The sequence below is a fragment of the Diabrotica virgifera genome, chromosome 8 (genome assembly GCF_917563875.1).
Source record: "Diabrotica virgifera virgifera chromosome 8, PGI_DIABVI_V3a".
Classification (NCBI taxonomy): domain Eukaryota; kingdom Metazoa; phylum Arthropoda; class Insecta; order Coleoptera; family Chrysomelidae; genus Diabrotica; species Diabrotica virgifera.
Window position 1 is genome coordinate 222078709 of NC_065450.1, and position 17496 is coordinate 222096204.

Sequence of the window (17496 nt, forward strand, 5' to 3'; positions counted from 1 at the left end):
TGTATTCTACCGGACTGGGAATAGGCATAACTCTGAATTCATGCCCGTACGTCATAAAGGGGCTTGCCCCCCCTGATATATTTTTTTAATTTTTTGACAAACCGTTTTTTCTTAATTTTGTATGATGTAGAAGCAAAAGATACATACAATCCTAAATTTTCACTTTTTTATCTTCAACCGTTATTTTTTAATAGCCATTTAAATATTTTACATCTATATACAGTATGTCCCTGTAAGTTGTATCCATATGGAAAACTTTTTTAACATTCATTTTACGAAAAAAGTTATTCTTCATAAAAAGCTCTGCATAGTCCAAAACCTAAGATTCGACCATCAGATATCAAATTTTATAAATATTATACGAGGTATGTCAAAAAGTTTGAATTTCACTCAAGAGTAAATTAGCTTTATTTTTCACAATATTGAAAATTGCTATTATGAAAAGTTGTTTGGAATTAAAAACTATATTATAATATGCAATTACATCCTTCTAATTGAAAAAATTTATTTTTGAAAAATTATGGATAACTAGCATTATTTTCAGTAATTTTAATTCTAATAACTCTTTTATTATTAATTTTACGAAAAAAGTCATTCTTAATAAAAAGTTCTGCATGGTCTAAAATACTCTAAAACCTAAAATACAACCATCTTATGTCAATTTTATACGAGGTATGTCACAAAAGATAAATTTAGATTAAAAGTAAAGTACCTTTATAGTTCAAACTATTTCAATTAGAAGGATGTAATTACATACTGAAACATGGTTTTTAATTTTTAATAACTTTCCATAATAACAATTTTTGATATTGTGAAAAATAAAGGTATTTTACTCTTGAGCCAAATTCATATTTTTTGGTATACCTTGTATAAAATTGATAAAATTTGACATAAGATGGTTGTATTTTAGATTTCAGGCCATGCAGAACTTTTTATTAAGAATTACTTTTTTTCGTAAAATTAATAATAAAAGAGTTATCAGACTTGAAATAACTGAAAATAATGTTAGTTATCCATAATTTTTCAAAAAAAAAATTTCAATTAGAAGGATGTAATTGCATATTAGAATATAGTTTTTAATTCCAAACAACTTTTCATAATAGCAATTTTCAATATTGTGAAAAATAAAGCTACTTTACTCTTGAGTGAAATTCAAACTTTTTAACATACCTCGTATAATATTCATAAAATTTTATATCTAATGGTTGAATCTTAGGTTTTGGACCATGCAGAGCTTTTTATGAAAAATAACTTTTTTTCGTAAAATTAATAATAAAAAAGTTTTCCATATGGATACAACTTACAGGGACATACTGTATATAAAAGAAAGTCGAGTTATGTTAGTTACACTGATAATAACTCGAGAACGGCTCATCAGATTGTTATGAAATTTTACAAGTGTATTCTACCGGACTGGGAATAGGCATAACTCTGAATTCATGCCCGTACGTCATAAAGGGGCTTGCCCCCCCCTGATATATTTTTTTAATTTTTTGACAAACCGTTTTTTCTTAATTTTTTATGATGTAGAAGCAAAAGATACATACAATCCTAAATTTTCACTTTTTTATCTTCAACCGTTATTTTTTAATAGCCATTTAAATATTTTACATCTATATATATAAAAGAAAGTCGAGTTATGTTAGTTACACTGATAATAACTCGAGAACGGCTCATCAGATTGTTATGAAATTTTACAAGTGTATTCTACCGGACTGGGAATAGGCATAACTCTGAATTCATGCCCGTACGTCATAAAGGGGCTTGCCCCCCCTGATATATTTTTTTAATTTTTTGACAAACCGTTTTTTCTTAATTTTGTATGATGTAGAAGCAAAAGATACATACAATCCTAAATTTTCACTTTTTTATCTTCAACCGTTATTTTTTAATAGCCATTTAAAAAGAAAGTCGAGTTATGTTAGTTACACTTTGTTAGTTTGTTGCCATACTCCTCCGAAACAAATTGACCGATTTTCATGAAATTTGGCAGGTAGATTCCCTGCTGAATTCCGAACAAAACGCTGCTATTTTTTCTTCTCTAGCGCAGTCCGTTTCCGAAATAGCGAACCGTAAGCCGTGGCAAAATTCTGAGCACAGAAGAAGAACCAATGGGAAATTTCATAAAAGAAAACTGCAACAGATTAGCTTTTGGACTCAAATTGGATAAAATATGACTTTTTTAATTTTACGAATTTTTAAAAAATCTTGTTTCGCGTGGGCAAACCATCCAGTTTATTTATGTTTAGTAGATGAACTAACGAAAAATATCATGTACACTATTGCATGTATTAAATGATTGATAATATTTTTTGTTATTGTGATAATTAATTAATATTTAGAATTTTAACCTTTAACTACCCGCACATCAAAATATAACATAACTACACGCGTGGCGTTCTTTATACGCCACAAGAAAATATACTTAAAAACAGCGGATTTGTTTTTTTTTTTTAATTACACTTATTTGTTTGTTATAAACCTTACTCGGCGTCAGCGGATACTTGGAGTTCCTTCTCAGTAAGCAAATTGGGATATATAACTGGAATCTGATTCCATGATAAATAAAATTGCTAATAATATTTTTTTGAAACGATATTTTTTACCTGAGATAAAGTATTGTTTATAAAGAAAAATATATTTGTGCCATAATGACTAAAAAACATTTGAAATATGTACTTATATTACTAATTGTATTACTATAATTGTGGCGTATGTTATCCACCACCGGAAACAACAAATAATAAATTGTAAATTACGATCTTCCTAGAATGCCGATTATAACGAAACTAAATCCAGTGTAAAGCACATTCCAGTGATAGGTTAGATAAATAAACAAAGACAAAAATTAAATTTTTAAATTCATTTGTAGTAGAATTCTTATATGTCGCGTACAAAAATACGCCAGCGCGTATAGTTAAAGTTTAAGGTATGAATTAAAATAATAAAATTTATTTTACTTTAAAACCTAAACAGTTTTTCCATTCTCTTAGGCCAAAAATATTTAGCTACCTACTACATTCTCATATTTTGACGTTTATTTGTGTCAGTCGAAATGATTTGTAAATTTTGAGGTTAATGCCCCTTAATGCTAACAACCATATTGTCATCGAGAAAACTCAGTTGCCTCAGTTATCTCAATATAATACAATGTATGTATTTATGTATCTAAATCTATATATTGTATGTTCCCTATGTCCAGCTGAACGATTTACGTACTGTATACGTGGAATATCATATAATTTGTCATATTATGTATCTTTCTTATGTATTGTACGCTCGGAGATCGCTGGGAAAATTTAGACTCAAAATAACAAAATCCAGTTTGGCAACACTGTGTGAATGTTGATAGTATCATATCCCTTTTAAGATAAACAGATCTGTAATTTAGTCGAGACAAATTAATATATTTTTGGCCAGCAAAAATGAGATTTTTCAACCAAATACTGTCTCAAATATGATATGCAAAATAATTTTTAATTGTTTTCCACTCATTAAATCGTTATCGTCCAGTTATTGTCTTAATTATTTTAACTTTTAATAAGTGTCGACTAATTCTGAATGATTAATAAGTTGTTAAAACATTTTATCTGTAGCGGCTTCTGGAATGCCTTAAAACTATCGGATTTCATTCGACCATACTTACAAATTTTGCATAAAATATTTGGACATATAATTTTCTTTTTTATTCGAGGAAATTGCATTTCGATCAATTTTCATGTCTAGAAATTCATTTTCGAGCAGTTGATTTTGAGTAATTGATTTTTAGCCATTACGTTCAAGCAACTGATCTATAATCAAAATTATGACAGATTATCTAATTATGACACACTATCTAAGGTGCAACGAAGTTCACCGGGTCAGCTAGTAGATACATAAAGATTAATGCAGTATTCGAAGCAACCTCTTTACTTTGAATTAGATCATTCTACAATAAGACTTTTAAATAGACTATGGCTAGCGACGTTAGAAATAGCCCAATAAAATAAAATAAAATCAAAATGTAATTCCGTACAGGTTAGAATACATTTTTTATTAAAGTTTAGGTCAAAACAAAAGATATTTTCAAGAAAGTATATGATTCATATGAGGGGATCATTGTTAAAATATTTAAAAATTGGTAATTTTTGCACAAAATTTACTTTTTTAACTACTGCGGCAATTCTTGTTTTTATTAAGGATTTTACAATTTTTTCCTGCAAATATGAAGACACAGTATTTTACATGAGACTTACTAAATTAAATTTGCCCTTAACTTATTTAAATAATTGTAAATCAAAATTAAAAAACAAATTTCCAAAAAAATATTATTTGCTATATAAATAAGCACTATAAAATATTTTGTTTTGCAGAAAAACTTGGGCTAAGATAGATAAATTGTCAAAAAATTGGTTAATAAATATTGAGTAGTTTATGAGATATTTAATTTATTTATAAAAAATTACCATTTTTTCATTTGTAAAAACGCGGTTGTTGCCGATATAGTATAAATGTTTTTAAGGTCTCATTTTTTTGCTTTTATGTATATTTTCGATGAATGTACTGACAAATTAAAATTTAATTAAACACCCCTTCAAAATGGCGTTTAAAAATTGGTGTAATTTGTTTAAAACTTTTTTTTTAATAACATCACCGGGATTAAAAATTTTGAAATTATTTTTCGATATTCGTGTTTCTGGTTGTTTTTGACATATTTACAAAAGAAAAAAAATTTCTAGATCCTTTTTTGCCGAGATAGCTTTTCGAAGTTTAAAAATTCATAATTTGTTTATTTATCAATATTAAGTGAGTATATCTATCAACCCTACTACTTAACAATGTCATTTAAACATAGAGTTAAAATTTTAGAATATTTTAAAAAATAATGTTTTTCGTAGCGACCAAGTGAAAACTTTTTACATGAAGAGTGGTTCAGTAGTACTTTGCAATATCTTCGTTAATAATAGACCAATTTCAATGGTTTTTTTTTTAGTTTATGGTAGCTTATAAAAAAAGTAACTGACAATTTTAACAATAAAAATATTCGTCATTTTGTTATAAACAATTTTTTTTTCTTCTTTTTTTCTCTAGATGTGATAAATAAAAATTGAGACAAAAGATTTTTTATAAAAAAAAATAAAAAAATAATACTGAATTGGCATTAAAAATTTGTTAAAGACTTTTTTCTGTGCACAATATTAAAATATATACAGTGTGAGCCAAAGAAAACAATCCACCTTGATGTTTGACAGTATTTATTAGATTTTAAGGAAATTACGAAACAGGTCGATTTTTGATCTAAGGGGGACACATTTTTCCGGTACATACATCTGTCATTTGTCAATCTCCTCCCTTCCACATCTCCCACCCCTTATTTTTAAATAGAAAATGTTTGTGAGAAGAGTGACTTTAGCGTTATAAATAAAAAATTATAGAAGATACAGATTTAATTTTAGAAAATTCTTTATATAAAGATTTTTTTTGTAAAATTTTCTGAATTTTTCAATGTCCGTTTTTTTCTAAAATTTATATTTTCGGAGTTATTTAAAAAAACATCTAATATCGTAGTTCATTTGTTTAATAAAAAATGAAGTACTTCTCGAGTAGAACTTTTTGATATGTTGTTTATTAAACATTTCTTAATGAAATTACAAAAAGTTGTATCTTGTTTGATTTTTTCCGAAGTGAAAATCTATATGCACTCCCCTATAAATAAAGTTACAAAATTAAAACAGAGTTTTTGAACGGTAATAATAACTGATAGATAACGGGAGGAATAACTAGTTTTAAAACAGTAGTAAAAAGCTAAAACAAGATGTGTACGAGCATTTCGATATAAAACTACCTTCTCTATACTTAACGTTCAGAGACTAACGCAAAATACTTTATTGACTATAAAACACGAATTAAAAACTTGTTATCGACTTGAATCTCCTATCAGATACTTGCCAAATAGTCCATGTAGTGACGCCTCATGAAAACATTCCTGATTTGGTTTCTTTGCAGATTCCTGTTTAAAAATGTCTCCTTTAAACAAATCAGAAAAGTGCCTGGCGACATTTTTAGGCAGAAAATGTTTGAACAATTTTTTTGAGCAAATTTAAAAGATCGCATTTTTTGCTTTTTTTATATTTTTTTGGATCATCATCATCATAATCAATGATGCAACAGCCCTATGAAAAAGCCTCGACCTTCCCAAGTCTATTACGCCAGTCAGTCCTATTCATTTCCAGTCGTTGTCAGGTTTGCTGTGCCTCCTATTTTTCTCCCATTCTTCCATTTGAGTTTTGGCCTATCCCTATTTCTACTTCCCACAGGTTGTGAAATAATAATTCTTCTAGGAGGGTTGTTCTGTTGTGATCTTGCTAGATGATGTCCTGCCCATCTTAGTCTTCCTATTCTTATAAGAGATACTACGTTACCACCAAATATATGTTTATATCTGTGGTATACCTGTAGTTGTATCTCCTTCTTCAAACACCATTGTCACAGTTGCCACCGAATATTCCTCTCAGGATTCTTCGTTCAAATATATACAGAATGTTTTCATCTGCCTTGGAGATGGTCCATGTCTCCGATCCATATGTCAACACTGGTTATATAAGTAAGGATTTTGTATATGGTTATCTCTGTTTTTTGGCTTAAGTTTCTTCTTCTCATGTGTCTACTCAGTCCAAAATAGCATTTTGTTTGCTAGATTGGATCAGTCTAAACAAAAAAGGTCTGTTTTAATTTTTCTCAAAAATTGATACCTAGTTTTCAAGTTATGATAAGGGAGCCCAAGCAGGGATTTTTGCAGTTACTCGAGCGCGTCAGATTATCATATGGGGAGAAACCTGGTAACCTGCAGATGTAGGGAAGTTCGTTAAGAGGGGCCCGAAAAAAAATCTATCCTTAAAAATATTCGAAATTGTCAAACTAAGATAAGGTAAGTTAAGTACATGCAAAAGCGTGTATATTTCAAAAATCTGACGATTTGAGCGGGGCGTAAGCAAATGGGTGTGTCAAGAAGTTTCACAAAAAAAAAGTGAATATTTCGCGAAATGAACGTCAGATCGAAAAACTAAAAATACGTCTTCAATATTTTTCAAAAATCTATCGAATGGTACTAAACAGGACCTCCCACGGAGAGGGGTGGGGGGTAAATTTAAAATTTTAAATACAAACCCTGCGATATTTCGCAAAATGAACATCAGATCGAAAAATTGCAAATACACATTCAAAATGTTTTTGAAAAATCTATCGAAAGGTACCAAACACGACCCCCCCACGGAGGTGGGGTGAGGGGTTACTTTAAAATCTTAAATGGGTCCCCCAAATTTTTATTGTAGATTTGGATTCTTTACGTAAAAATAAGCAACTTTTATTCGAGACATTTTTTCGAATTATGGATAGATGGCGCTATAATCAGAAACAACGATTGTTGGAAATGGAAAATTAAATTAATAAATGGAAAGTCTCCACTAAAATGAAAAATTGTACTTAACTTTTTTTGGTTTTAGAACCTAATAATCACAACCCAATGGGTCCCCATAACGCTCGAGTGACTCTTTAGCATACTTTGCTCCCCTACCAGTATAAGCGATTTAAAATATCAGAAATGCGAAAATACGCATCTTAGAGGCTTGGAAATATATATGTAAATTATTATTTTTGAGGTTGTCAAGTGCCTAAATTAAAGTTTAAACATTAAACTTTAAGATTCTGATGAGTAATTGGTGCTTATTTCAATATAGACCGTTGTTTTTTAATTGTTAATTATGCGCTTCCACTCGACTTTTAAACAACTGCGCAGAGACGGCGTGCCGCCCCGCGTAGCACTATATGGTGCGCCCCTGTTGAATTTGTACGTATTTTACGTACTTATGCGAAAAATCCCCAACAAATACTTTTCATTAATATTTTATCGTTTATTAATATTTTATAATTTATTATCAACGTAGTTTTTTTTAATAATTTATTTATTTATTCAATTATTACACAGGCCTACAGTGATTTTGGTGCCAAAGTGTTTAGAGCTGATTTTAGGTATATTTGGGGTGCTGATTCCGAATATGGCTTTAGTTTTGCCCTGCCAGCTCTAGTTTTCAAGGTAACATAGGTCATGTCAGCTTTTATGCATTAAAATACGAATATGCTGATATGGATATACTAAATTGAAATAAAAATCACACAATTAGAAAATACGTATATTTTAAGCCATTTAACTACAATAAAACCCTTTGTACAATGAAACAGATATACAATTACTTTTGAGAAAAAAAACTAACAAAATAGAACTTTACTTGACGTAACGAAAGCTTCGCTTGATTGATTTCCTGGAATGAACTTTTAAACAGTCTCTCTTCAAACTACAGCAAAAATCTGCTATCATATGATGGGTGTCCCATCTTCCTTGGTAGCGGTTCTCCATGGTTTTTATGGTTTGGTGAAATCTCTCATCTTGCTCCTCACTTGTGTCACCTAAGTTTTCAGGAAACGGTCCAGGTGGCTGTGAAGATAGTGGACTTTGATGCTCATATTACACCCAAGTGATTGGAAGTTATTTAGCAAACGGTTTACCAGCTCAGCATAGTTTTCCCTTTTGTGATTTCCCAGAAAATTTTTCATAATGTCCACAAATGAAAGCCAAGCTTTTTTCTCTACCTCATTCATTGACCCCACAAAAGCCGGATCCATTTTAAGAAGTCTGATCTGTGGTCCATCAAAGATTCCAGCTTTAAGTTTAAGACAGATAGCAGCACTAATAGTGATTTTGAAGCACCTAATATTTTATTATGTGGAGGCTGAATGGGTTTACAAGTGGTAAATTTGTCATTTTAAAAGTTTGAAAATACTTTCCAAGCTGTCTTATTTCCTTATAAAATAGTTATGTAACGACATTAAAGTAGGTACTATTTCTTGCATAAATAAGGCATAATACAGTGAGAACAACAAATATACTGAGGAAGAAGTTTAATTAACAATGTATATTCCTTTGAATAGCATATTCTTCATTATCTCAAATATTAGAACTACTAATTTCGGAATGTGCCATATCTATAAAACTAGAGCTGATACAAAAAAACGGAATCGATATTTAGATTTATGATTTATCGCCCCTAATATACTAAAAACCAGCTTAAAGATTCACGGCACCAAAACAATTTTTTTTCTGTAGGCCTGTGTTATTGATTGCAAATGTGCACTTGACAAACTCACAAGTAATAATAATTACTCGAAAACTATAACTTTTGAGAAAAATGACAAGAAACCCTTTTTATTTAAAATGACTCACAAAACGTAAAAAAAAATGTGTGTGTACTTTGTACGCACGTAAGAAGTTACTTCTATTATATGTATAATTTCAACGAAATAAAATACTTTAAACAGTTTATTTGTATTTTATTTAAATAATAAACTAATTTTTACCACTTTCCAAAAATCCAAAAAAAAAAAAATAAATAAAAAAAGACAGAAATTGTCCGCATTTGAACCCGGAAACTCTCGATCTGTAGTAGAATCAATGACCCACGACTCCACGACCTCACTGTTTATAGGGTTTCTCTGACATTATGACAAATCACGGTAATAAATAGACGAAGTGAAGTATAAAATTATAAAAATGTTTTAAATACGTATTATCTTTATATACGTAAATATAATGATTCATATTTACTAAAAACACTAACATATTCTTTCCACACCTTTCTTGAACTGATACATACATAACTTAAAAGATTTAGCAAAGAATATAGACGTTAAGAGAAGAGTATAATATATGCTTTGAATTTAGCAACGAACTCCATACTGTCTGTGCGCATGCGTGCAGAATAATAAAAATTCACTTCCAATCGCGCCTAAAGAAGTATAACTTCAAAAAATATTTTCCGGGGCAATAGAGGTGATCTTCCGAAATTCTGCCCGAAACTTTCGCCCGGCACCGTTTTGATTTGTTAAAGGGTACATTTTTTAACCGGAATCCGTAAAGAAACCGAAACAAATTGTTTTTCATGCGGGAGCGGCCTCATAACATGGACTATATCAGATACTTGCCAAATGATGTGGGCGATAAAGGAAAGCCATAAAAAGTTTTTTATAATCTTCGGCGAAAATATACAGCCATTCGTGAAACCACCAGTATAAAGGTAACTTTATGGTTACCATAAAATGCATTAATTAAGCAAGTTACACAGCCACTAACTATATGATCTCCAGAGGTAATATAGTTTGGATTAGGCTTTTCTCGAAGAATGTGGCAACTTTTTGATGGTCAGGATTTTAATGGGATCGTTATTATTATAGCAGAGTCTCGTTCAATTAATTCAAAGATTGAAGTAACATATTTTACACTGTAATACACTATATTTGATATTAGGAAAGAGTTATAACTGTTAATTATCTATATGAAAACATTTACAAAGTGCACAAAAAATGAAAACGGATATAATACAAACATTTTAATAACACGTCTTTAAAATATAGGTACTATATTAAAAAAAGAATGTGTGTGTACTCTGTACGCACGTAAGAAGTTATACTTCTACTTTTTATGTGATTTCAACGAAATCACTATACTTTTAACAGTTTATTTATATTTTATTTAAATATTAAACTAATTTAAATACTTACTACCTTCCAAAAATTTGTATTAAAACAATACCAAAAATTAAAAAAAATAACAGAATAAAACACACACAAACACATTGAAAAATGAAACAAATAAATCATTTCTGAATAATAAATGTTGGCAAAAATTTTAACTAAATAGGTACGTATTTTCTGAAAAAAAAAATTTAATAAATATACTTACAATCATAAAATGTAGGTATAAAAAAAATAAAAAAATAAAAATTTGCATTGGGATCGAACCTGCGTATATCAGTAATTAGATTTTGAAAACAACGCACGCAGAATTTAGCCACTGAGACATAATATGAGTGATGTGGGAAGATACACCAACTGAGCGTTTTAAACTTTTTTGACAGTTGCTTATTCTCTTAGTTTAATCAAATTAGTTCGATTTTTGTGGAATTAAAATATTAAAATACAATAAAACATAAACTAAAAAAACAATATATTAGATGAAGATTGGTAGGAATTTTGTTGGTAATCAAATTATGTAAATCAAAGCATTACCTACTAGATAGGTACATTTTATATTTTCCAAATAGGTATGTAATTTTTTATTACAATACATTTTCAATAATTACGTACCTGTTGCTTTTAAAACCTATTTAAAAAGTCCCTACAATTATAAACTTTTTGTCTCTGTCCTCACAACAATAAAAACTAATATACACAACATTTGTTTACCCATAACCTCCATATTGAACAATTATTGACAGGTCATTGTAATTACCCAATCAAAGCACGTATAACGTTTGAGCTGCGCCCAGGTCCAAGACTTTTGATGAATTCGCGCACTATATACATTTACTTCCAAACGCGCCTAAAGAAGTATAACTTCAAAAATCTGGAAAGATGTATAACCAAGCTTTATTAGGTTATGTATATTTTTTCTAAAATCGAAAAACTTTACCTAAATCTCGCAGGCCAGAGCAAGTGTGGCTATAATGCTGTCTTAAGGCAACTAAATCAGGCACATTTCTCAAACAAGTTGAAATGTTTTTATCGAAATAATTTAATGTGTTTTGTTTTTGAATCTGCTAAAGGGTGATTCCATTTCAAATTACTCAATTTTGGAGCAAAAAGAATTTTGGATCTCCGATTTGTCTGAAAATTGGTATATAGCTTCTGCGGGACGTAAAAATAAGATATTTAAGGTCAAAAAATCTTCTTCTTTTTTTCTCAAAATGTTATTTAATGTGATTTTACAGTGATTTGGTGTTTATTTAAACAAATTTGCATGTTCTATCGTAAAGTATCAATGGAAAACATAATATTTAAATAGAAGGGACTCAAAAATGTCATTATATGGCATTATAACAAGTTAGTTTGATTCAAAACAAGTTTTTGATCAAATTTTATAGTGTAGAAAACGTTGAAATACCGTTTTTTTACATTTTTTTCCATTCCCAAAATACATCATATTCGATTTGGCTGAAAATTTGCCCACAGATAGCCAAAACATAGGACTTTAAGTGGTGAGAATAATTTGAATTATATTACAATACCAAAAAAGTTACATGCAATATCATAGTCAAAAATATATACTGTAAGTACAATTAACTCGAAAATATAGACCTCACGACAAAAACTGTTAAAAAGAAATTGTAATAATTGTAAATACGATTTATTTGGAACAATTTCAGTTCCTAACATTTTTGTCGAAAAGTTAAAAATGGCGGATATATTGAGCAAAACAGGTCCTCCTTTAAAATCAAGATGGCGGCTAACGTAACGGAGGAATTCATTCGCGATTTTAAATTTAGACTACTATTGATTTCCCTAAAGATTAGAAAAATAAAATTTTGGGCAGCCCGGCATGCAAGGTCAAATGCTATCCCGATTGGACTAATATACTTTTGAGTCTGATATTACTGCATGTAACTTTTTTGGTATTGTAATATAAGTCTAATCCTTCTAACCACTTAAATTCCTATATTTTGGCTATCTGTGGGCAAATTTTCAGCCAAATCGATGATGATGTATTTTAGCAATGGAGGAAAATGTAAAAAACGGTAATTTAACGTTTTCTACACTATAAAATTTGATCAAAAACTTGTTTTGAATCAAAATAACTTGTTATAATGCCATATAATGACATTTTTGAGTTTCTTATATTAAACTATTATGTTTTTCATTGATACTTTACGATAGAAAATGCAAATTTGTTTAAATAAAGACCAAATCACTGTAAAATCGTATAAAATAACATTTTGAGAAAAAAAGAAGAGGAAGGTTTTTTTGACCTTAAATATCTTATTTTTACGTCCCGCAGAAGCTATATACCAATTTTCAGACAAATCGGAAATCCAAAATTTTTGCCCGAGTGATTTGACATTAGTCCTGTCGCCAGGAGGGGTACAACGGCCTTCTTAATTCAGATGGACTTACCCAAGTTTTTTATGTATTTTGGCCCGTAGAACACGAATTTTTTGGGTAACAGTTGATCCGGATGTCGATAAGGTTGTTATAAACAAAGAAGTTGAGAAATTACATAACAGCGATTTCTCGCAAAACAAAACATTTTTTTGTATTTTTTGTGTCATATTAACCAAAAAATGTTCCTACAAGTTTTTTCGTAGGATGCATAGTTTTCGAGATAAACGCGGTTGAACTTTCAAAAAATCGAAAAATTGCAATTTTTGAACCCGAATAACTTTTGATTAAAAAATAAAATAGCAATTCTGCTTACCGCATTTGAAAGTTCAAGTCAAATTATATCGGTTTTAATTATTTGTGTTGCTAAAAATTTATTATTTTATTGTTAAAAAAAGCTATAAACACCTAGTGCTTGAGTGATGTTTTCAATGATTTCTCATTTAAAATCGAACGAGTAGGTAGAATAGGTAAGAGTGCAAGCGGAGCTATTTCTACGTAACATGCATTAAAACGCATGTATTAGGCACGGGAAATACTATGTGTTTATATCTTTTTTTAACAATCAAAAAATAAATTTTTAGCAATGCAAATAACTTAAACCGATATACTTTGACTTGAACTTTCAAATGCGGTAAGCAGAATTGCTATTTTATTTTATAATCAAAAGTTATTCGGGTTCAAAAATTGCAATTTTTCGATTTTTTGAAAGTTCAACCGCGTTGATCTCGAAAACTATGCATCCTACGAAAAAATTTGTAGGAACATTTTTTGGTTAGAATGGCCCAAAAAATACAAAAAAAAAATGTTTTGTTTTGCGAGAAATCGCTGTTATGTGATTCCTCAACTTCTTGGTTTATAACAATCTTATCGACATCCGGATCAACTGTTACCCAAAAAATTCGTGTTCTACAGGTCAAAATACATAAAAAAAACTTGGGTAAGTCCATCTGAATTAAGAAGGCCGTTGTACCCCCCCCCCCCTGGCGACAGGACTACATGGAATGTACCTAAAATATATATTATCTTTTGTATCGTTATTTTGAACAGATATCTCTTTTATTATATTTACAGTATCCTACACCTCCCGTGGATCCGGACCCTAATCCTCAAGACCGAAAACCTGGCAGTCTTCCTGAAGATGTCGATTTGGACGTTCCATGCAGAGACCTGCTGTTGCGTCTACTTGAAGTACAACCTCATAAACGACTGCGCTCTGTGAGAACCTTGGAAACAATCGCTTTTTACAAGGGATATAGATTCAGTGAAGTCAAGGAAAAAAGAGTAAGTTCACAATAATTATATGAACACTTTCAGGCTAAAACTATCTAGTCCAAGTAATGAAGCTTAAAATATGACAAAACCTCGCAATTTTTTCAGAATGAATCGATTAGCTTGAAAATTTGAGAATAAGTAGTGGTAGGGGAGCAAAGTATGCTAAATGTGCAGTCACTCGAGCGCTTTGGGGACCTATTGGGTTGTGATTATTAGGTCCTAAAACCAAAAAAAGTTAAGTAAAATTTTCCATTTTAGCGGGCGCTTGCCACTTTTTAATTTAATTTTCCATTTCCATTAATCGTTTTTTCCGAATATAGCGCCATCTATCCATAATTCGAAAAAATGTTTCGAATAAAAGTTGCTTATTTTTATGCAGAGAATTCAAATCTGCAATAAAAAATGGGGGCTCCTATTTAAGATTTTAAAATAACCCCCCACCCCACCTCCGTGGGGGGTCGCGTTTGATACCATTCGATATATTTTTCAAAAATATTAAATAAGTGTGTTTTGCAGTTTTTCGATCTGATGTTTATTTTGCTAAATATCGCGGGATTTGTATTTAAAAATTTAAAATTTTCCCCCCCACCCCTCTCTGCGAGGGGTCGTGTTTGGTATCTATCGATAAATTTTTGAAAAATATTGAACGTGTAGTTTTTAGTTTTTCGATCTGACGTTCATTTCGCGAAATATTCGCCTTTTTCTTGTGAAACTTTGTGACTCACCAATTCCCTTACGCCCCGCTCAAATCGTCAGATTTTTTAAATATACACTGTTTTGCATGTACTTAACTTACCTTATCTTAATCTGACAATTTCGAGTATTTTTAAGGATAGATTTTTTTTTCGGGCCCCCCTAAACGAACTCCCCTGTGTTAAGAGCCAATATATGGCAGAGGTACATCTGCAGGGTACCACGTTTCTCCCCATATGATAATCTGACGCGCTCGAGTAACTGCAAAAATCCCCGCTTGGGCTCCCCTACCATAGTGAATATTCCAAGGATCATAATATATATGAGGCCGAAAGGCGCTTTTACCATGGGGGTGGTTGCCACCCCATCTCGGGGTGGAAATTTTGTATTTTATTTTGACCGCAAAAGTTGGTAAAAACATTCATTCTATGCAAAAAACGTTCCATACATTTTTTTGATAAAATTAATAGTTTTCGATTTATTCGCTATCGAAAGTGTTAGTTTTATATCGAAAAAATAAATGTTTTTAATCAGTTTTCTGCTAATAACTCAAAAAGTTTTCGTTTTATCAAAACAACTTTGCTTAACAAAAATGTACCTTTTGAAAAAATAAACAAAATAGTTTTTTTTAATTTTCTTTAAGACCAGTAGTAATCGAGCTATACTTTATTATATGTTAGCTCTTCTTCGTCAAATGCTAAATATTGTAGTTTCAAAGTCAAAAGACGGGAAAACTGTGCATTTTTCGAGGATAACTTGTTCAAACTAATTTAAAGTATTTTAGTCCCTATTTTCTATTAGTCCCTATTAAAGAATGTCAGTCCCTATTTTTTTCAGCGAAAAAGTGATCGGAAACTTCCCCCTACTTACCACCCTAATTAAAATTAGTCATTGGCCTTATTTGGTCGTCTATATTTATGTATTATTAATAGCTTCTAGAGGTTTGAGCGGCTAAGAATGATTAGCTTTTAAAAAACGGAGTTAAAAGCGAATAACGAATTTTTGTAGTTTGGTAAAAAATGCACTTTTCTTCAGAATAGAAAGATTAGCATCAGAGATACGAAAAAATATGTAAATCTAAAATTGTAACCTATTTAATTCCCAAGAACGCAGTTAGCAAAAATTTTTTCTATAGCAAAAACTGAGTGAGCTATTGACAATTAAAACTTGTAATAACATGCAAAAACCACCTTTACCAACCCTTTTACAATCACCTCTTTTTGCTACTTAAGGTTTTAAAAGGATTTAATATTAATAGACTTATAGATCTTGTAGAGACCTACAAAATTCTGTTTTACCAAACTTTCTAGGATAACAAATAAAAAAGTTACGGTTAAAAAATCAATATATTTTTTTGAAAAAAAAAGGAAATATCCAATTGGAAGCTTAATAATGTAAGTTAGCGGTGTTTTTAGTCATTAGCCTTATTCATGCTTCTTTATTTATGTATTAGTAATAGATTCCAGAAGTTTGACTGGCTTAGAATGATTAGTTTAAAAAAAAAGAATGTGTGTACTTTGTACGCACGTAAGAAGTTATACTTATATTATATGATTTCAACGAAATCAATATACTTTAAACAGTTTCTCTACTACTTTCCAAAAATTTTTATTAAAACAATACCAAAAATTTAAAAAATAAAAGAATAACACACACACAAACACATTGAAAAATGCCACAAATGATTTCTGAACAATAATTGTTGCCAAAAATTTTAATTAAATACGTATTTTCTGAAAAAAATTATATAATAATATACTTACAATCATAAAATTTATATAAAAAATAAAAAAATGATATATATATAACTTGCATTGGGCTTGAACCTACTTCCCGTGTATCCCGCCGTACGAGAGTTGAAGCGATTTCAAACTGCACCACCGTATACGTCATGTGGGAATATACACAAACTGAACAACTTTTTGACATTTTGTTTATATGAATTTTTATTAGTTTGATTTTTGTCGAATTAAAATACAACAATATATAGAGTAAGAAAACGATACATTAGATGAAAATTTGTAGAAAGTTTGTTCGTAATCAGATTATGTAAATTAAAGCATTGCCTATTAGGGGTATAGCATAGCAAGTACTAGTTAAGTACCTACATTATTTTTTTTACATTTTCCAAATAGGTATGAAGATAATTTTTTATTGGAATACAACTGAAACATTTAGAATTACGTACCTGTGGCTTTTCAAAACTATTTAAAAAGTCACTATAATTATAAATTTAATTTTATTTCTGTCCTCACAACAATAAAAACTAATATATTATACAACATTTTTGTTTACCGATAACCTCCATATTGAACAATTATTGACAGATCATTTCAACACCCAATCAGAGCCCGTATAAAGACTAATACCAAACTGTCGGTGTGCGCATGCGCGCAGATCAATATAAATTCACCCTCAATCTCAATCGCGCCTAAAGTAGTATAACTTAAAACTGAAGCGAATAACGAATTTTTGTAGTTTGGTAAAAAATGCCATTTTCTTCAGAATAGAAAGATTAGCATCAGATATACGAAAAAATGTTTAAATATAAAATTGTAGGTTATT

The 17496-nt window shown here is 30.1% G+C and overlaps 1 protein-coding gene across 1 annotated transcript in view; it reads left to right on the forward strand.

Annotated features, from left to right (window-relative positions):
- Positions 1-17496, forward strand: part of LOC114342014 (serine/threonine-protein kinase S6KL) — a 342669-nt gene that overhangs the window by 319998 nt on the left and 5175 nt on the right. The window contains exon 8 of the mRNA XM_028292815.2: positions 14038-14247. Coding sequence (XP_028148616.2) covers positions 14038-14247 — 210 coding nt within the window. The remainder of the gene's footprint in view (positions 1-14037; positions 14248-17496) is intronic.